Source organism: Oryctolagus cuniculus, chromosome X, assembly GCF_964237555.1.
Source record: "Oryctolagus cuniculus chromosome X, mOryCun1.1, whole genome shotgun sequence".
NCBI lineage: Eukaryota > Metazoa > Chordata > Mammalia > Lagomorpha > Leporidae > Oryctolagus > Oryctolagus cuniculus.
Window position 1 is genome coordinate 84,004,711 of NC_091453.1, and position 22,148 is coordinate 84,026,858.

The 22,148-nt window shown below is 44.1% G+C and overlaps 1 protein-coding gene across 1 annotated transcript in view; it reads left to right on the top strand.

Moving 5' to 3' along the window:
* The first annotated feature begins 3,377 nt into the window (after positions 1–3,377).
* The window catches only part of GUCY2F (guanylate cyclase 2F, retinal), a 139,463-nt gene continuing 120,692 nt past the window's right edge, over positions 3,378–22,148 (top strand). The window contains exons 1-2 of the mRNA XM_017349714.3: positions 3,378–3,583; positions 13,466–14,277. Of these exons, the coding sequence (XP_017205203.2) occupies positions 13,548–14,277 (730 nt within the window). The 5' untranslated portion in view covers positions 3,378–3,583; positions 13,466–13,547. The remainder of the gene's footprint in view (positions 3,584–13,465; positions 14,278–22,148) is intronic.

Sequence of the window (22,148 nt, forward strand, 5' to 3'; positions counted from 1 at the left end):
AGGTGGAGGATTAGCCTAGTGAGCCACGGCACCGGCCTCAATATATATTATTATGGCCTAGTTTTTATTTTATTTTATTTTATTTTATTTTTTTTTTGACAGGCAGAGTGGACAGTGAGAGAGAGAGAGACAGAGAGAAAGGTTTTCCTTTACCGTTGGTTCACCCTCCAATGGCCGCTGCAGCCGGTGCGCTGCAGCCGGCGCACCGCGCTGATCCGAAGCCAGGAGCCAGGTACTTATCCTGGTCTCCCATGGGGTGCAGGGCCCAAGCACTTGGGCCATCCTCCACTGCACTCCCTGGCCACAGCAGAGAGCTGGCCTGGAAGAGGGGCAACCGGGACAGAATCCGGCGCCCCGACCGGGACTAGAACCCGGTGTGCCGGCACCGCAAGGCGGAGGATTAGCCTAGTGAGCTGCGGTGCCGATGGCCTAGTTTATTTTAGTCTTGTATCCTCATTTACAAAATAGGGAGAATAATATGTATCTTTGTGGTTATCATGAATATAAAATGATACGTATAGAAGTGCCTACTGCACAAAAATCAAAAGCAATAACAAGTGTTGGCAAGGATGTGGAGAATCAAGAACCTTCACTGCTGGTTGGAATGTAAAATTGTGCAGATACTTTGGAAAACAGTTAGCAATTCCCTAGGTATCTAGCCAAGAGAAATGAAAACATTATATTCACCAAAACCTTTATATACATTTAATCGAAGCATTATTCACAATAGCTAAAAGTGGAAAAACCCAAATGTATATTAATAGATAAATAAACAGAGTGTGGCACATCCAATAAAGTGGAGTATTCCTTGGTCATGAAAGGAATGAAGTACCAACACCTGATAGAACATGCATGAACCTTGAAAACAGCATGCTAGGTGAAAGAAGCTAGCCATAAAGACAACATACTATGTTATTTCATATATATATTGTCCAAAATAGGCAAATCTGTAGACACACCAAGTCAGTTAGTGGTTGCTTGGGTCTAGGCGGAGGAGAGTAGCGGGGAACGATTTTTAAATAGCTACCGCATTTCTTTGTGGGGATAATGAAAATGTTTTAGAATTCAAAAGTGGTGGGGCCAGCATTGTGACACAGTGGGTTAAGACACTGCCTGTGATGTCAGCATTCCATATGAGGGCTCGTTTTCCAGCTCCCTACTAATGTGCCTGGACAAGCAGCAAGAGATGGACCAAATGCTTGGTCCCTGTCACCCACGTGGGAGACCTGGATGGAGTTTCTGGCTCCTGCCTTCAGCCATTTGGGGAGTGAACCAGAGGATGGAAAATACCTCTCTGTCTCTTTCTCCTTCATAAATAAATCTTCTAAAAAAGACCTGAAGAGTGGTAGTACTGATCATACCATGTAAATGACAATGTACTATTCTTTCCCATGTTAAAAAAAGAAATGGAGTGAAGGGGAATAGTGAGGACTCTTGGGGTACTAGTAATGATTTGTTCTTAATTTGAGTGTTGGTTATGAGTGTGATCAGGTGACAAAAAATTCAATTATCTGTACAATATGTGCATTTCTTGGTACATGCACTGTCTTTCAATAAAATGACTTTTTTTATTTTTTGACAGGCAGAGTGGATAGTGAGAGAGAGAGACAGAGAGAAAGGTCTTCTTTTTCTGTTGGTTCACCCCCCAGTGGCCGGTGTGGCCAGTGTGGCTGGCGCGCTGCGGCCGGCGCACCACGCTGATCCGAAGCCAGGAGCCAGGTGTTTCTCCTGGTCTCCCTTGGGGGTGCAGGGCCCAAGGACTTGGGCCATCCTCCACTGTACTCCCGGGCCACAGCAGAGAGCTGGCCTGGAAGAGGAGCAACCAGGACAGAATCCGGCGCCCCGACCAGGACCGGGATTAGAACCCGGTGTGCCGGCGCTGCAGGTGGAGGATTAGCCTATTGAGCCGTGGCGCTGGCCAATAAAATGACTTTTTAAAAAAAGAAAGTGAAGATGCTTGCACAACCTTGTTAGTATGCTAAAAACAGGGGCTGGCGCTGTGGGGTAGTGGGTAGAGCCTCTACCTGCAATCCCAGCATTCCATATGGGCACCAGTTTGGATCCCAGCAGCTCCTCTTCTGATCCAGCTCTCTGCTATGGCTGGGAAAGCAGTGGAAGATGGCCCAAGTCCTTGGGCGCCTGCACCTGTGTGGGAGACCTGGAAGAAGATCCAGGCTCCTGCCTTCGGATTGGTGCAGCTCTGGCCTTTGCATCCATTTGGGGAGTGAACTAGCAGGTGAAAGACTTCTCTCCCTCTCTCTCCCTCTTTCTCCTCTCTCCTTTTCTCTCTCCTTCTGCCTCTCTGTAACTCTGCCTTTCAAATAAATAAATAAATAAATCTTTAAAAAAATATGCTAAGGGGCCAGCACTGTGGCGAAGCAGGTAAAACTCCAGCCTGCAGTACCAACATCCCTTATAGGTGCCAGTTCGAGTCCCAGCTGCTCTACTTCCAATCCAGTTCCCTGCTAATGCACCTGGGAAAGTAGTGGAGGATGGCCCAAGTGCTTGGGCCCCTGTACCCGTGTGGGAGACCCCTGGCTTTGGATTGGTGAACCAGAGGATGTAAGACCTCTCTCTCTGCCTCTGCCTCTCCCTCTCTGTAACTCTGCCTTTAAAATAAATAATCTTTAAAAATTACACTAAAACCAAACAAAAACCCATAATGTACACATTTCAAAAGGACACAATTTCATGGTGTGTGTGCGCGGGGGTTATTTTTGGATCTCAATAAAGCTTTATGAAAAGATGTGTGTCATATAATAATCTTCATGTAATATAAATTATTTTGAGCCATTAACATCTCAGTTCTTAACCCTGGGAATCCACAACAGGGCTTTGAGTGAATGGTGCCTAGGACAAAGAAAAACTGATAAAGGAAAAGGGATAGATCTAAAGTATGGGGCAGAGGGTGTGTGTGTGTGCGTGTATGTGCACATGGCTCATAGAGGCATAGGAGGACGTTGAGTTCTCTCTTGGAAAGAAAGGCACTAAGTGTAGACATGTAACGCAAACTGAAGAAGGAGCAAAACCACCTACTTTGTATTTTGCGTGAAGCCAGCCTGGATCATCTTTCATATTGTGGGCTGGAATCACAGCTGATGAATATTCTGGCATTCAGAGCTGTCCTGGAGAGAGAATGATTTGTGGTTACTAGACAGAAGGGTAAAAGGAACATCACGGAGGCAAAATCTGAGAATATGTGAGTCTGACTTTGAAAGGCAGAAGGCAGTAGTCCGTGGAGGACACACTTATCCCGAGGACTCTAATTGTTTGTTAATCTCTGGGTCAACGCATTTAGGTCAGTACTAACTCGGCTACAGGTGGGATCAATTTAAAGGATTAGAAGTGTCACTCTAAATCCTAATCCAGGTCTTGGTCTGGGGATGCTGAAGAGTGATTTAAAAAAGGTTCACTATCGCTTTCAGTTATTTACCCCATTAATGGAATTTATCAACAGACTGGAGCTTTCGGCAGGATTATGAACGGATAGAGGATGTGCGGAAATGGACACACTGGGGTAGCTATGCCAGAGATTTGCATGCGCAGGTGGTAAATTGAAGATATTTAAGCGGTGAATTACATGGTAAGTAGTTGACAGCTCTTGTTTCTAAGAAAGACTGTAATGGGGTGAAAAACACAGCCCACTTATGAGCACAACCTCTAACTGAGGTACATTCGTTTTACTGCAATATGTAGTTTAAAAAAAATGGAAGAAAAGAATGAAGAAAGAAAGAGGGAAAGGAGGAAAAAAGAGCCTTTGAGAGACTTCAAATCAAGATTTGGGCTCCAAGACTCTCAGCCACGCTTTCATTTCGTTTGCCTCATGATTCTTTTTTATTTCTTCCTGATGTTGTCTTACACAAGCTGTTAACTTGATTCAGGCTGTAACTGCAAAGATCAATCATCCATAGAAGTCCTCGGTTTGACAAGCTGGGATGAGGAACCATTTCCCTCAGAGCTATTTGTCATAGTCTTCCTTTGTACATGTTTAAAGAACAGACTTCCCACCAGATTGGGAAAGCTACCTGAAATGAAATGATGCATCCCGAGGCTCTAACCGCATTCCATGTTTACACCTGAGTTACCTTGGCAGCTGCCCCAGAACTGTCTGGGTGGGTGAGTAGTAGTCTGTTTCCAAAATTTTGTGCCTGCAAACTTGTTCTTTTTAAAAAAAGATTTATTTATTTATTTATTTATTTATTGGAAAGGCAGAGTTATAGAGAGAGAGACGGAGAGAGAGAGAGAGGTCTTCCATCCTCTGGTTTACTCCCCAAATGGCCAAAATGGCCCTGACCTGGGTGGATCTGAAGCCAGGAGCCAGGAGCTTCCTCAGGTCTTCCACACGGGAGGACTTGGGCCACTGCTTTCCCAGGCCATAGCAGAGAGTTGGATCAGAAGTGGAGCAGCTGGGACTCGAACCGGCACCCATATGGCATCCCGGCACTGTAGGCAGTGGCCCTACCTGATATACCACCACCCCGGCCCCTTGAACTTGATTTTGATTATGCTCACATTTCCCATTAACTCCAGGGCAGCTTTCAGTTGGCTTTTTTGAAGACAGTGCACAATTTCCTTTTCATAAGTGCTTTATATTTTTTTCTTTAAATCCAAATCATCAGGTGAAGGATAAATGATCAAAAAAGGTAAATTTCTTAGAGTTTACAGTTTAGGGGCAGGCATTGTGTTTAGAAGGAAAGCCCTGGATTCTACCATTAAATTGCCAATCTTCTACCTATAATACACTTATGATAGATCACTTTGAGGAGCACTAAAAGTCCCTTTAGTTTTCTCCCCCATAAGTAGTCCATCTCCTTTTGCCTATCTGCTACTGATGGCTGAAATTGAAATTATAATACTAGAGATTATTTTTGGCATAAATGTCTGCTTATCTGCACTAGGAACAAACACCACTGGTTGGGGAGGGGTAGGGGAAATATTCATTTATATATCAGTGCAAATAATTTACAGAGGTTCTTTCTCTAACTTGGTTTATCCCTATTGTTGGTGGGGTATAGAGAACTGGGCTAGAAGTTTGAAGACCACCTTTACATACTGGCTAATTTTGCCAAAGGTGGATTCTGACTAAGGCCTAAAATAGAGCTTCTCAAATAACATAGTAATATAAAACATTTCATTGGTACTCCGTGTTTCCTCTTTATTATTAAGTTAACAAATCTTTGTAGAGCACATTCTATGTGCCAGGCACTGTGTTGGGCACTAGATGATCCCTACATGGTGAGCAAATGGATGAGGAAAAATGGTGGGCAAGAGTGAGTAGAGAACTTATAAACTTGGCCTCCTATATGAGACACGTTGGTGGACATCATTACTGCTCTATCCTTTTTTAAAAAAAATATATATTTTTTTTTATTTGAAAGGCAGAGTTAGAGAGAGAGAGAGAGAGAGAGAGAGAGAGAAAGAGAAGAGACCTTCTATCTGCTGGTTCATCCCCAATGGCTGCATTGGCCAAGACTGTGCCAGGCTGAAGCCAGGAGCCAGGATCTTCTTCTGGGTCTCCCATGCAGGTGCAGGGGTCCAAGAACTTGGGCCATCCTCCTTATGCTTTCCCAGGCACATTAGCAGAGAGCTGGATCGGAAGTGGAGCAGCTTGGTCTCAAATGGGTGCCGATATGGGGATGCTGCCCTTGCAGGCAACAGCATAACCTGCTTTGCCACAATGCTGACCTCCTTCTAAAGTACATGATTGCTTTTCCTGATGTGATTTCTTGGCCAGGTTCCTATCCTCTCTGATCTATTTTGTAGTTATAGTCCTATCACAGACCACGTTCTCAATGTGTGGTTGTCAACAATGGTAAAATAACCAATGACTCTAGCAACCTGGGTTTTTGGCATTAGTATATCTCCAGAATTTCAGCGGAGAGAAGACTTCACATCATAGTACTTGACAGAGGAGTCTAGCCTAAAGTTAAAAACAAGTAATAGCTGAATCTACCAGATACAAGTAAGTGCAAACCACTGGGGGCAATGCAACTCCAGTAGGAAGTTAATTAGAGCAGCAAGGGCTAGAGAATGTTGAATGAACCCAGAAAGCAGTTTAGCACTGCAGAGATTTTGAGAAGTTAGTATCTTTAAAGAAGTACAGAAGACCAGGATCAACGTGTGTCAGAGATGAAAGGGTCTTGCATGTCCCATAGTCCTGCTGAGGGGGAACAAAAGCGAGGCCTGAGGCAGGGGACAATTTGTTCAATACCACATGGTGATTCAGTGGTAGAAGAGAGTCCAGGAGCCTGGCCTTCCGATTCCCAGTGCGGTCCTCTTTCCAAGCAGCAAGGAAGAGCCAGTATTTGCTGAATCACAACCGCAGGTTTAGCCTCCTAATTGATTTAATCCCTTATTTCAAAAGGTTTAAATTAAATTTACTCTCATTTTACAGACAAGGCAATGGAATCAGAGCTAATATGCCATAGGGTATACTCCTGATGTTTCCAATTTTTAAAGATTTTTATTTATTTACTTGAAAGGCAGAGTTACAGAGAGCCAGAGGCGGAGAGAGGTTGGTCTCCCATCCGCTGGTTCACTCCTTAAATGGCTGCAACCTCTGGAGCTGGGCTCATCCAAAGCCAGGAGCCAAGAGTTTCTTCCAGGTCTCCCACGTGGGTGCAGGGCCCAAGGACTTGGGCCATTCTCCACTGCCTTCCCAGGCCATAGCAGAGACCTGGATAGGAAGTGGAGCAGCTGGGACACGAACTGGTGCCCACATGGGATGCCGGCACTGCAGGCAGAGACTTAGCCCACCATGACACAGCACCAGGCCCAATATTTCCATTCTTAAGACTAGAATTCGCTTTATAGAGAACACAATGTGACTGGCGGGCCCTACTTCCAGTCATGCAGCACTGTACCCTGAGTCAAAAATAAGTGAGCTTTCCCAGGACTGGGCTTAAACACTAGTGGCAAATTCCTTCTAGTTGAATAATGAATTTCAACTTGCTCCTCCCTATTTGCTCTGCCCATTCTTCTTCTTTTCCTAATTCATTCTTTCATGCGAAACTATAATACATTTTTTGAAACAATGGATGAATCAGTCAAACTCAATTTGAATAGTAGAATGCATAACAGGGGTGATCTTAGTGAATTCATAGATCATGGGCCTTCTAGCACAATGCCCAATCAGCTGGCATGATTATTATCAAGGAAATTATTTCCACCTTTCTGAGCTTAGCTTCGTCCTCTGGAAGTGATGGTGGTGATACCTACCTCAAAAGCCTCTGAAGAGATGTTTTTTAATTGAGTTTTTAAAACGTAAAATAATCATGCAAAGAATGTAGTCTCATGTTTGACCAATAACGAGAGCCCAGTAAATCTCAACCTTTATTATTCGAAGTGCTTATTTCTGACTTGAATGTAAAGGTTCGGTAAAGAACCCATTAAATGAATGTTTGTGGGAGAAGAGACAGTTGATTGCCTTCTGTCTTACTCCCTTTTGAGTTGCTATTGCAAAATACCCGAGACTAGGTACTTGATGAAGAACGAGGCTGATTTAGCTCCTAATTCTAGAGGCAGGGAAATTCCAGAGCAGGCGGCTGCATCTTGGCAAGGGCCTCATGCTGCCTGGTAATGAGACAGGTGGCATCGCATGGCAGGAGCGTGTGGAAGAGCAGTGAGCACACATCGGCAAGAGAGGTCACATGATGAGAGAGAGGGGAGGCATGAGACATGCTTTATAATAACCTGCTCTCTTGGAAACTAATCCATTCCTGTGAGAGGGACTCATAAAAAAAGACTAGTCCCTCTTAATCATCTAATCATCTCTTAAAGCTCCCACCACCTCTCAATATGCTTAAATTGGGGAGCGAATTTCAGCATGCATTTTGGCAGGGACAAAGCACACCCAAACCATAGCATCTTACATTCTCTGTTGGTACTAGGGATCTGCTTCCCATGTTGAATTGCCTTCAACGCTGCTTACTTCTAGTGGTTAGAACAATGAGATCCTATGAGGAAAGAGATATATCGTATGGTTCAGTATCCTTGTCAAAATACAGACCAGCAGTAGGGGCTCCTCCCATGCCATTTCAGAGAAGCAATTGCTCCTAATGTACCTTGGCTCCAAAATTTTGCCATGACAGAGGAAAAAGGGAATGTGAGAAGAGAAATAGTCTGTAGTGCTGGGTTGGGAGCCCTTTAAAGGTAAGTCCACAACTCACACTCCATCCATCATGCATCTCATCTTCATGCCTTCAACATTAGTCAGTGAACAGAACTGATCTATGTTTTCTGCGAGAGGCTGGACAAGATTATCTCTTAGAACTGGGAATACATTTGAAGGTTTCATGCATATAATAAGCCCAGAACAACTCTTCCACCAACTCCAAAGCAAAATTAGAGTTTGCCTCTTTCCTGCCACACAACCCTCGGCTTTTGGTTCATCTTTCTCCGAAATGCTTCTTCCCGTATGTCTTTCTTCACCTCATGTTCACCGGTTTTCATCTGTGTACAAATGTTAGTGCATACTATTGTGGGATGTTTTTAAGATCCACCAGGTATGTCCCATGTTGGTCTCTTGAGGAATCAGGGTTTCTCACATAATTAGGGGTGATAGTCAAGACGATAACAAGCAACAAACAGGGCTGACACAGGCAGACTTGTTACTGGCAATAAACAACCAGTTGGGCTTGACTGGTACATACCAAGTGCTGACTGTCAGCTCAGACAAGAGCCATGCCATTATTTTGTTCTTTGATTAGAACTAAGAATTTGCTAATGATTTTCCTCAATAACATCTCTATCAAGCAAACAATTCTCATTTTATCTGCTGATATTATTCCTGATATTAGGTCAAATTTAGTGTTTTATATTCATTTAAACATTTATCCGATACCTATTATGTCTTATGCATTTTACTAGGCATTAGAATTATAAAGAGGACCTCTAGGAGTTCCCACCCCAAAATGCTCTTTTCTCTAGAGAGTTGTCCTCATTGTTGCTCACTCCTTGCAGTTGAATGTATGAGATACTGTAAATGCAGAGATATCAAAACAGTCCTGTATCTTTACCACACCATGGACCAGAAATAGAGAAAATTTATAATCAAAGTGATACCTTTTCTTTTTCAAAGATTTATTTTATTTATTTGAGAGGCAGAGTTAGAGAGAGGGGGAGGGAGGGAGAGAGAGAGAGAGAGAGAGAGAGGTCTTCCTGGTTCACTCCCCAAATGGCCACAATGGCTGGAGCTGATCCGATCCGAAGCCAGGAGCCAGGAGCTTCTTCCGGGTCTCCCACGCAGTTGTATGGGCCAAAGCACTTGGGCCATCTTCTACTGCTTTCTCAAGTCACAGCAGAGAGCTGGATCAGAAGAGGAGCAGCCAGAGCATGAACCAGCATCCATATGGGAGGCCGGCTACCCGGGTAGAGGATTAACTTACTATGCCACAGCGTGGGCCCTGAAAGTGATATCTTTTCTAATGGGTGTAAGTGTGAAACACATATGGAGAAACAATGAACTCCATCTGGAGGTGCCAACTAGGGTTACCTACCGTAGGGAACTCTTCAACTGGGCCTCAAAAGTAGTGTTCATCAGGAGAAACTGGGAGGAGACAGGAGGACATCCCAGGCAGACAGAATGACATTTTTCAAATCCTTAACAGATGATATGACACATGCCTGGAGAACAACATGCAATTCATTAAGGCATCAAGTAAGAACAGCGGGCGATGATATTTTAGAGAAAGAAAAGGCCTAGATCAAAAAGGCTTTGCATATGACATCTTTTTTAAATATATGATTTATTTATTTATTTATTTGAAAGGGATAGTTACAGAAGGGGAGAGAGAGAGAAAGAGAGAGAGAGAGATTGTCTTCCATCTGCTGGTTCATACCCCAGATGGCCAAAATGTCTGGAGCTGCGCTGATCCAAACCCAGGAGCCAGGAGCTTCTTTCAGGTCTCCTACGCAGGTGCTGGGGCCCAAGTGATGTGGGAAAACTTAGATAGATAATTTTAAGTTCATGAGCTGGAAGCCACACCTCCTTCACTCTGCATTGCCATGGTCACTTACCTGTCAATCAGTGGAGCCCTCCCCAGGAAGTCTCTCCTCTTATGGGGGATGTGGGAGTGGTACCATGTAAACACTTCCATTTTTCTAGGCGCATAAAAAGCTAGGAAGACGGGAAGCTTGAGCTCTCCTCCACGTGGACTCAGGACGGGCAGAGCAGGATAGGATAATTCCCTTTCTTTGGCCCACTCTCCCTTAATAAAGCCCTAATGAGCCATGTATTTTTCTCACTTTGTAAATAAAGTTTATCACACTGCATGCCGTATTTGGGTCTGTACTTAGAATTCTCTAGGTAAAAGACAAGAGTCTGAAAAATTAATTTAGGCTCAAACCCAGCCCATAACACAAGCACTTGGGCCATCTTCCACTGCTTTCCCAGGCCATAGCAGAGAGCTGGATCGGAAGTGGAGCAGCCAGGACTCGAACCAGTGCCCATATGGGCTGTTGGTACTGCAGGCGGCGGCTTTACCCACTATGCCACAGCTCAAGCCCCACATGTGTCATCTTCAAAGAGTTCCTACAATTGCTTACTCGATTAATCTCTATTGCTTATTTTTTTCTTCACTCATTGGTGGCCTCTCAGCTTGCATCCTTAGTCTGAATCCAAATCCATCACCTTTCTATTTTTAGTTTACTTTAGTTTAGAATACCTTTTTATTTTATATTATTTTTACTTATTTATTTAATAATATAAATATGAAATATTTAATATTTATTAAAATATATTTTATATTGCTTTATTATTTTCTGTTTTAGTTTAGAATACTTTTCTATTTTCAGTTCACTTGTCAGTAGAGTTTGACCCTGAAAACACTTTGTATTCTCAACAATTCATCTTCCTGGAATTCTAAGATGCCATTATATCCTGCATTTTTCTGTGTTTCTGGGCTTTCCAGTCTTGATGCCTTTCACCCCATTCTCTATTATGCTGCTAGAGTGATAATTTTTTAAAATTTTTATTTAAGGTATACAAGTTTCATGTATTTTATATATTCAGATTCAGGAACATAGTAACACTTTGCACCCCACACCCTCCCTCCTGCTCTCACTCCCACCCTTCTCCCTCTTCCCTCTCCTATTTCATTTTTAGTTTTTACAAAGATCTATTTTCAGTTAACTTTATACTCATAAGATTAACCCTACATTAAGTAAAGAGTTCAACAAATAGTATGAAGAAAAAACATTGTTCCTCAACAGTTGAGACAAGGGCTGTAAACAATCATTGAATCTCAAAATGTCAATTTCATTTCTATGGATTACCTTTTAGGTACTCTATTAGTTAGCACAGAACAGGGAGAACATACTGTATTTGTCGCTTTTGGGACTGGTTTATTCCAATAAGTGTAATGGTTTCCAGTTGCATTTATTTTGTTATAAAAGACAGGATTTCATTTTTTTCTGGTTGAGTAGTGTTACGTAGTGTATATATAGCATGATTTCTTTATCGAGTCTTCGGTTGATGGACATCTGGGTTGATTCCATATCTTAGCTGGAGTGATACTTTATTTCTTTTATTTTTATTTATTTATTTATTTATTTATTTGACAGGCAGAGTGGACAGTGAGAGAGAGAAACAGAAAGGTCTTCCTTTACCGTTGGTTCACCCTCCAATGGCCGCCACGGCCAGCATGCTGCTGCTGGCGCACCGCGCTGATCCAAAAGCAGGAGCCAGGTGCTTCTCCTGGTCTCCCATGGGGTGCAGGGCCCAAGCACTTGGGCCATCCTCTACTGCACTCCCGGGCCACAGAAGAGAGCTGGCCTGGAAGAGGGGCAACCGGGACAAAATCCGGTGCCCCGACCAGGACTAGAACCTGGTGTGCCGGCACTGCAAGGCGGAGGATTAGCCTAGTGAGCCGTGGTGCCAGCCTGCAGTGATACTTTAATATGAAAATCTAAGAATATCATTTCTGTGCTTAAAATCTTTGTCTACAGGAATAAATCCATGCATCATTTTTTCATAATACACACTTACATTAACTTTTTGAAGTCACCTCTATGCATGGATTTAAAAAAAAAAATTTGCACCAAAGTGAACATCTTTTAATTACAGTTTCTATGAACTTTTTGAAGCTCCTTTGTAATGCCTTTGCCTCTTTCTGCATATATATTGCTCCTCCTGCTTGGAAGGCTGTCAGCACCAACTCCCTTTGTAACTCCGTTCATGTGGCCTATAGTTTTTTTATGTTAAACCCAGACAGGCTTCGCTCTTCCTCTCTTGCTCCCTCCCATGGAGTCTGGGTTTAGGTAATCCTCTCTTTCTTCCTCTATCTCGGATACCTTAATCATATAACTTTTTCTCTGCATTACCATTATCTGTTTTATTTTAAGATTTATTTATTTACTTGAAAGTCAGAGTTACACAGAGAGAGAAGGAGAGGCAGAGAGAGAGAGAGAGAGAGAGAGAGAGAGAGAGGTCTTCCATCTGCTGGTTCACTCCCCAAATGATCGCAACTGCTGGAGCTGCACCAATCCAAAGCCAGGAGCCAGGAGCTTCTTCCGGGTCTCCCACACAGGTGCAGGGGCCCAAGGACTTGGGCCATCTTCTACTGCTTTTCCCAGGCCATAGCAGACAGTTGGATTGGAAGTGGAGCAGCTGGGACATGAATCGGTGCCCATATGGGATGACGGCACTGCAGGTGGTGGCTTTACCCGCTACACCACAGCAGCGGCTTCACCGTTATCTGTTAATACCTGTCTCTCCAAGATCATGGCATGGAGGAGAAAAGTGGGCATATAAGAAACTATAATAATCATAATAACATGAGTAATAGAGTGTGAATGTCATATCAGGCCTTGTTATAAGAATTTGTTGTATGTCAACACATGTAATCCTCATGACACTGTGAAGTGAGCAGTGGTTGCTGAAATTTAATCAACAGCATCTGGTGATGGACTGAATGTGGGGACAGATAAGGAGGAGTCTCAGTGATTTCCAGATTGCTTTTCTTTTAAATATTTATTTATTTATTTGAAAGTCAGGGTTACACAGAGAGAAGAGGAGAGGCAGAGAGAGAGGTCTTCCATCCACTGGTTCACTCCCCAAATGGCCACAACGGCTGTAGCTCTGCCGATCTGAAGCCAGGAGCCAGGTGCCTCCTCCAGGTCTCCCACATGGGTGCAGGGGCCTAAGGACTTGGGCCATCCTCCACTGCCCTCCCAGGCCACAGCAGAGAGCTGGATCGGAAGTGGAACAGCCGGGACTCAAACCAGCCTCCATATGGGATGCCAGCACGGCAGGCCACCAGCTACACCACAGCGCCGGCCCCTCCAGATTTCTGATTGAAGCAAGTGGGTGAACAGTGGGAAGAGTAAATAATTTTGCTCAGGATGGGGGAAAAAACGTTCAGTTTTGGGGTTTACCATTCCTTTTCCATTCTTTCATCACTGATGTTTCCAGAAGCTTCAGAAATAATATGAGTAATATGTTTTTTTTTTTCCCTCTGATTGACAGGCAATTGGAAACACTGTCCATCTCAGAAGAGCAGAATAATCCTGCAGTACCTCCTCATTGGCTTTCTGGAAGCAGGAGGGCTATGTTCCTGGGACCCTGGCCTTTTCCTCACCTTATGCACTGGTTTGTGGCTCTCAGCAGATTGCCAGGACACCATGGCCTTGCATCCTCCAAGTTCCTGTGGTGCTTGTGCCTCTTGGCTCTCACGTCTCTCATGCAGCAGGTGCAAGCCCTCCCCTACAAAATAGGGGTGATAGGCCCTTGGGCTTGTGATCCATTGTTCTCAAAGGCCCTTCCTGAGGTTGCTGCTCAGTTAGCCATTGAGCGGATCAACCGGGACCCATCGTTTGATCGGGTTCACACTTTTGACTATGTGATTCTCAATGAAGACTGCCAGACTTCGAGAGCCCTCTCCAGTTTTATTTCCCACCACCAGATGGCCTCAGGATTTATTGGACCTGTCAACCCTGGCTACTGTGAGGCAGCCTCGCTCCTGGGAAAGAGCTGGAACAAAGGGATTTTCTCTTGGGCTTGTGTGAATTACGAATTAGACAATAAGAATAGTTACACGACCTTTGCTCGGACACTCCCTTCTCCCATCCGGGTGCTTGTAACTGTCATGAAATATTTCCAGTGGGCTCATGCTGGAGTCATTTCCTCAGATGAAGACATTTGGGTGCACACAGCCAATCAAGTCGCAAGTGCTCTTCGGAGCCACGGCCTACCTGTAGGGGTCGTCCTGACCACAGGACAAGATAGCCAAAGCATTCAGAAAGCTCTTCAGCGGATCCACCAGGCCGACAGAATTCGCAGTGAGTGCTTTCTCCCGGCTGAGGTTTAAATGTTGCTTCAGCGAAAGACATTACAATCTCCCAAATGTTTCCTATCCTCACTTCCTGGGTTAGTGCCTTCTTCCCGCGTGCTTTATGCATTCTCTCTCCTTCACTCACGCTCAGACCTCTTGACTATCATGCTTGAACAGCATCTGCTTTTTTTTTTAAAAAAAATTATTTATTTATTTGAAAGTCAGAGTTGCACAGAGAGAAGAGAGGCAGAGAGAGAGAGAGAGAGAGGTCTTGCATCTGATGGTTCACTCCCCAATTGGCCACAGAGTATGGAGCTGCACCGATCCGAAGCCAGGAGCCAGGAGCCTCCTCCAGGTCTCCTATGCAGGTGCAGGGGCCCAAGGACTTGGGCCATCTTCTACTGCTTTCCCAGGTCATAGCAGAGAGCTGGATCAGAAGTAGAGCAGCCGGGACTCCAACCGGTGCCCATATCGGATGCTGGTCCTGCAGGCGCTGGCCCCGAACAGCACCTGTTTTGTGGACTGAACAAAGGTACAGAAGAACTCTGGTTCAAATGCCCTTGGGTGCCAGTGCCTGTTTCACTACCTGTGTGGAGAAGAATAGCACTAAAAGCACTGTCACCATCCTCTCTTCCTTTATGTCCTTGGTAGTTTCAGACCAGCCCATAGAGGATGTTCTTAGGGTTTCATATCATGTGCTTTTTTCACTGAGGAGGGCTGTCCCCTTGACCCATTCTGGGTGCTTTCTTTCATGTGTCAGCACATCTCACTTAGAATCTGTCTTCTCTGCACTGCAAAATGCTGCCCCTTGGCCGGCGCCGCGGCTCAATAGGCTACTCCTCCACCTGTGGTGCCGGCACACCAGGTTCTAGTCCCAGTTGGGGCGCTGGATTCTGTCCCGGCTGCTCCTCTTCCAGGCCAGCTGTCTGCTGTGGCCTGGGAGTGCAGTGGAGGATGGCCCAAGTGCTTGGGCCCTGCACCCCATGGGAGACCAGGAGGAAGCACCTGGCTCCTGGCTTCGGATCGGCGCAGCGCGATGGCTGTAGTGGCCATTTTGGGGGGGTGAACCAATGGAAGGAAGACCTTTCTCTCTGTCTGTCTCTCACTGCCTAACTCTGCCTGTCAATAAATGAATAAATAAATAAATAAAATAAAAAAATGTTGCCCCTCACAAGACCGAGCTTTTGTTTCCCCTGCAGAACACAGACACAGCTAGTTGCTATGGAGGACACCTAGATGATACATGAAAGCATATTGAAAAGAGAAAAAGGTTACTTATGGTATGTTAACCCATGTAATTCTTATAACACTGAGAGGTGGGCCTCAATGTTCACATTTCCCCTTCCAATGGTAAGTTTTATGTTGAAAGGTGAGTTTTGCAGAGATGCAAGACAAAGTTGAAGGGAAGGACTTGACTCCCTCAAGCTACCATCACTAAGCCAAGTTGGGCAGACTTAGGGGAAAGGGAGGCTCCTCCTGGACCCTTTGAATCGAATCTCTTTCACTTATAGTATGACATGCCCCTGTGACACTTAGTTTTGCTTTTTATTTTATTCCAATTTTGTAAAGCTCCACTTTGTCTTCCTCTGCAATTGGCAGTGATTCGTGGGACCACTGCTTATTTCCCCACTGCAGCCACTCTGCCACAGTAAGACAGATAGCTCAGACTATTCATCAAACTGAATGCGTCTAGGGTTCATCCTGGTCCCAGTCATTTCCTTAACATAACAACCGGCTTGTTAGAGGATGGTCCGGCTTAGGCCTGGCCTACAACCAGAAGCCCATTTGAAGTTTTAAGTGTCTCCAATATTGGACTTTAATTATGATCATTATGGGAGGATGAGGGCAAGAGTTTCTAGTTCCAGGAACTACAAGAGTCTGCTTCCAGCTTCAGTCTGCAAAGTCCTGTAATGTTAAGCAATCAGAGTGGCTCTGAGTCCTTCATAATAGAGCTCCGTACTTTCAAAGCAGAGTACAGAATTATTTTTAAAGATATAAAGCCATTTCCAGAGAGGAATCAGGCCAGGAACAGGATAACTTATCTAGTATCATAACTTTATAACATGTTACAAAGCTTCCTGAAGCCCCGTGTCCCCTGCAAGTTTACATTCCATGAGTGTTTCACATCCCACCCATTCTAAATAGTGCACTTTGAAATGTCATTTTGACCTCTACCATGCAATGTTAAATAAATCCAGGTCCTGAAACTCTGGGCTGTCAGACTGAGAGGAATTAGGATTGAGTGCTCACCACCCACAACCCCTTTGAGGCAAGGAGGGAGCAAATGTACATATCGCCCTACCATTTGCAAGTCATTACTTTAGGTGCGGGCTTCTCACTCTGGCTGCGCACTAGAATTACCTGGACACATTTAAATGACTAGTGCCAGAGTGCCACCTCCAGAGAGCCTGGCTGAATTGCTCTGCGGTGGGGCTCCAGCAAACATATTTGAAATAGCTTTCCAGGTGCTTGTAAAGTGTGGCCAGAGTTGAGAACCGCTGCTTTGAGTTCAGGAAAATGCTCTTCACTTTAAATTACCAATCATTTTTATCTCAGCATGATTTTGGTTAGTCGGATTATTTTCTTTCAAACACTATGGATGAACCCACTATAGGAATGGAAATTATGTAACTGGGAAAGACAAAAAAAAGCTAAGACAGGATGGTTATGGAGCAAAGGCGGACTCTGGGTAGTGAAGAGAGAAACAGAAAATGGAGGAGGGACTGAGAAAGGGATAAAACGGAATGAAGGTAAAACTCTGCATTCTAGTTGTCTTCGGGTTTCTGACCAAACATAGGCAGATTCAGATGAGGCATGCTGAGACCTAAGTGACATGAGTCAGAGTATTGGTGAAAGTGGGGGCAGGGACACTGAGATGTTGGTTAGGCTGTGACCTTAGTATAGCTTAACGTGTACCATTAAACATTAAAAGCAGTGTGTAATACCTACTGTTGCTATAGCCAATTGTGACTAGTGAGCGAGGTGCAGCAATAGGAGTTGTGGAGGAGAAGTGAATATTAAGGCTTTGTCCTTGTTTTCTGCTTGATTATCCATTTGAAACAGTGCCCCAGCCAGTGAAAATAGAAAAAGCAAGGTCCAGAGAATGAATAAAAGTAAGCAGAGGGGCTGGTGTTGTGGTGTAGTGGATAGAGCCACCGCCTACAATGCCGGCATCCCATATGGGCGCCAACTCATGTCTGATCTAGCTCCCTGCTAATGGCCTGGGAAAGGAAGTGGAAGATGGGCCAACTATTTGGGCCCCTGCCACCCAAGTGGGAGACCTGGATGAAGCTCCTGGCTCCTGGCTTCAGCCTGGCCCAGCACTGGCTGCTGTGGTCATCTGGGGAGCAAACCAGCAGATGGAAGTTTCTTTCTCTCTGTCTCTCCCTCTCTCTACATAACTATGAATTTTAAAATAAATAACTAAATCCTTAAAAAATAGCAGAGTGTCAGGGCTGTAGCCTAGTGGCCTAGGATTCAGGGAAAATCTCCGGTCCAATTAGCTAATTGAAGATTTGATGAGAAACCAAGCCAGAAGCCAATGACTATGGATTTGGCCAGCATAGCACCGAGGAAGATTGCAATACACCAGGCAAAATACATAGAAGTCCAAATCTCTGGCTGAGTTTCTAGCTCCTCCCAACTGGTGGGAGTAAGGTGTTAGCCAAGTAGTCCTATCATCTATTTTGATTAATCACTAATAAGGCACTATGTTTTTATGTGACCTCTACTGAGAAGGACTGGCAAATGCAGGACCTGACCTCTCTCCCATGCTGCAGACTGTGAGGATACTTCTAAACACTGTGGTCCTTGAGCAAACCTTCAGAGAAAGACCCTTCATAATGTACAAAATACAGTGCAAAGGGACCCCTTATAATGGAGAAGCTTGGCAATATTTGGAAGTAATAGAAATAGTTGGAAGATTCCTTTGATCTGATCTGTTCATAGTAGTGTTGATGGCTTTGCCAGGTGTCAGTAACAGTGATGGTGGTGCTAAAAGGAAGGGAAGAGAAGAGCAGCCCATGACTGGCTGGAATGTCACTTCCTTGTGTTATACATGAATGTTTCCCATGAGGAAATATCGCTGACACCTTATTGGTGTCAGAGGAAAGGGTCTTTCTTTCTTCTTTTATTTTTGCTTTTAAAGATTTATTTATTTGAAAGGCAGAGTTACAGAAAGAGAGAGAGAGAGAGAGAGAGAGAGAGAGAGATCTTCCATCTGCTGGTTCACTCTGCAAGTGGTTGCAGCAGCTGGAGCTGGGCCAGGCTGAACCCGGGAGCTTCTCTCTGGTCTTCCCACATGGGTTTAGGGGCCCAAGCACCTGCGCCATCCTCCACTGCTTTCCCAGGCCATACCAGAGAGTTGGATTGGAAGTGGAGCAGCCAGGACTTGAACTGGCACACATATGGGATGCCAGCACTGCAGGCTGCAGCCTTACTCACTATGCCACAGTGCCAGCCCCTAGGGGAAGGGTCTTTCTTAGAAACAGGTCTAAGTTATCCTTCCATAATACCAAGGAAATGATATATTTAGTGGTAATTGTACTAATAACAGTAATAATAGCTGTGGGTCCTTGGGAAGGTAACCAGCAGAGATATTATTAGATACTATCACAGAGACAATGAAAGCAACCATAATTCAATACTGCATTCTATAGTTTACAAGGCGTTTTCATGGAGTTTATTATTTAACCCTTGAGATTACTCAGGAGATGGGATGGGTGTTTTCTTCCAAGTTTTATAGTAACTATGAGTTTCACAGTAACAAGCAGGTAGGTGTAGGCATTATTAACACCAAAGAATGAGGTAAATAGTCGCAGAGCAGGGAATTCAGTCATTTCCCTTTAACCTTGGGAGCAGTAACTATCTTCATCATGAACAAAGTTGAACAGGAGAGATACTAATGAAAGACAAAGGCATCAACCTCCTATCAAGGCTGCTGTGTATAGTTATGTAGGTTGTGCCCTCCACAAGAGAATTTAGCTGAGTGGGCTTGAGGGCCAAAACCCACTCTGCTCTCTACTCTTCAGCAATGAATCCCGTTGCAGGTTTTTGTTCGATGGCACAAAAGAGCACCCATTTACCAAGCAGAGCACCTGTGGGATTACAGTCACCTAGAAGGGGTTGTTTTTCTAATTTCTACGAAGGCCAGTAGGAGACCCTACTACAGCTGTCTTGATTATTGCAAATGATTATTTCAAGTCCTTCTGTCTTTTCCTCATCTTTTGCCTATCAGTCCTATGCTTGACTGACTGTAACAACCTTTCAGTTTAAGCTGACCGGGATGTCAGACCATTTTAGGCTTCCATTAAATCCATCTAAATTGCAAAGACTTTATTACAATATGAGGATGATGAGTAAACATGACAAAGTCAGAATGGTCTTCTTATGTTCTTCCAAAATTAAATAGCTCTTCTTCTTTTGTTCTTCCAAAATTAGATAGCTCATTATTATCTTATTACCAGGGACTTGGCTAGTTTCTTCCCATGTATAGAACATTGTTGTACATAAAAAAAATAATAATGACAATACCTAATACATATTGACAGCTTATTATGTGCTAGTAATTTTTCAAGGGCTCTCTATGGACCATTCATTCAATTATTTCAATAACGAGATAACGTAAGGCCAATGATTGTTTACCCACTTTATGGATGAGACATTTGAAGCGAAAAGGTATTTAATAATTCACCTATTGTAACATAGCTAGTGAAAGGTAGGCTAGGATATATATGCAGTTGGTCTAAAGCAATGGCTCTCAAATTTATGTGTGCATTAGAATTCTTTGGAGGGCTTGTTAAAATAGAGTTTTGGGTCATTTCCCTCAGAATTTCTGATTCAGGAAGACCAGGGTAGGGTCTCAGAATTTGAATTTCTAGCAAGTTCCCAGATATTACTGCTGATGATGATCTGGAGACTAGGTTTTAAGAACCAGCAGTTGGGGTGGCTGTGACACAGTTGGTAAAGCCACCCACCATCTGTGATGCCACCATCCCATATGGGCGCAGGTTCAAGTCCCAGCTGCTCTACTTCTTATCCAGCTCCCTGCTAATGCACCTGGGAAAGCAGCAGAAGATGGTTCAAGTGCTTGGGCCCCTGCACCCATGTGGGAGACCTAGATGAAGCACCTGGCTCCTGGCTTTGGCCTGGCCCAGCCCTGGCCGTTGTGGCTACTTGGGGAGATAACCAACGGATGGAAGATTCTCTCTCTCTCTGTAACTCTGCCTTTCAAATAAATAAATATATCTTTAAAAGAACTAAGGCAGACCTGTGCTCTACTGCCTACTGTCCTCTAGAGGTATGCTCCTAAAGTGTACTCACTTGAGACTGCCTGTTCTGCATATGGCAGACAATTCAGCTCTTCTGCTGATCTTTTTAAACTTTTGGGTGCACTGTTGACATTTTTTTTAAGTGCCTCAAGATTTCAAGTGTCTTCCCTGTTTTCCTACAGTAATAAAAGTAATGATACTGATAACATTATGACTAAGAGCCTTAGTGTTGATAGGAAATTTGGTATAGGATTTAGTGTAGATAAATGCAAATAAATATAATGGTAAAAAAGCTTCCTTTTTAAACTAAAGTGTGCATTATTAATGATCAAATTATTCAAGACTCATCACATGAGGAAATTTCTAAACATCTAAGATTCCTGCATTTAAAAGGCCTCGTCTGTAATTAGCAGCTTAGGAAAAGCTAGAGAAAACATATGTTGAAAGCTGTTGAGAAATAGTAAAAACCTATCTTGGGGCTGGCGCTGTGGTGCAGTAGGTTAATCCTCTGCCTGCAGTGCTGGCATCCCATATGGGCGTCGGTTCTAGTCCCGGCTGCTCCTCTTCCAGTCCAGCTCTCTGCTATGGCCTGGGAAAGTAGTAGAAGATGGCCCAAGTGCTTGGGCCCCTGCACCCGTGTGGGAGACCAGGAAGAAGCACCTGGCTCCTGGCTTTGGATTGGCGCAGCTCCAGCCATTGCGGCCATTTGGGGAGTGAACTGATGGAAGGTAGACCTTTCTCTCTGTCTCTCCCTCTCACTGTCTGTAACTCTACCTCTTATATAAATAAATACAAAATAAAAAAAAGCCTATCTCAAGAAGAATAGCAATGGGGCTGGTGCTGTGGTGCAGCAGGCTAAAGCCCCTGCCTGCAGCTCTGGCATCCCATATGGGTGCCAGTTCAAGGCCCGGCTGCTCCATTTCTGATCCAGCTCCCTGCTAATGTGCCTGGGAAAGCAGCAGAGGATGTCCTTGGGCTTCTGCACCCATATGGGAGACCCAGAAGAAGCTTTTGGCTCCTGGCTCCTGGCTTCGGATTGGCACAGCTCTGGTTACTGTGGCCATTTGGGGAGTGAACCAGCAGATGGAAGACTTCTCTTTCTCTTTCTCGGTCTCTACCTCTCTCTGTAACTCTGAGTTCAAATAACTAAAATAAATCTTTATTTTTAGAAGAATAGCATTTTTTTAAAAGAATAGCAGTGTCAGGGAAATAAATAAATAAATTTATTTATCAAAAATCCATAAGCTGATGCTGATGAAACAGCCATTGAGTGTGCCATATATGCCTGCCACCATGTTGAACTACTTGGACTAGTCCAATACTGATAATAGTTAAATAAGTGGTGGCCTGAGAACTTCAGACTAAACTGATACAGACAACCACACATCACTCAGTGCAGTGTTCTTAAAATAAACTTTGAAAAACTATTGCCCTGAATAAGATTTGGGGGTAGGGACTGAGAAACATATACATTCCAGAACCTTCTACCTCCTCCTCCTCCTCCTTTTTCAAAGATTTATTTATTTATTTAAAGTACAGAATGACAGAAAGAGAGGGAGAGGCACAGAGAGCAAGAGATCTTCCACTGCTGGTTCACTCCTGGCTTCAA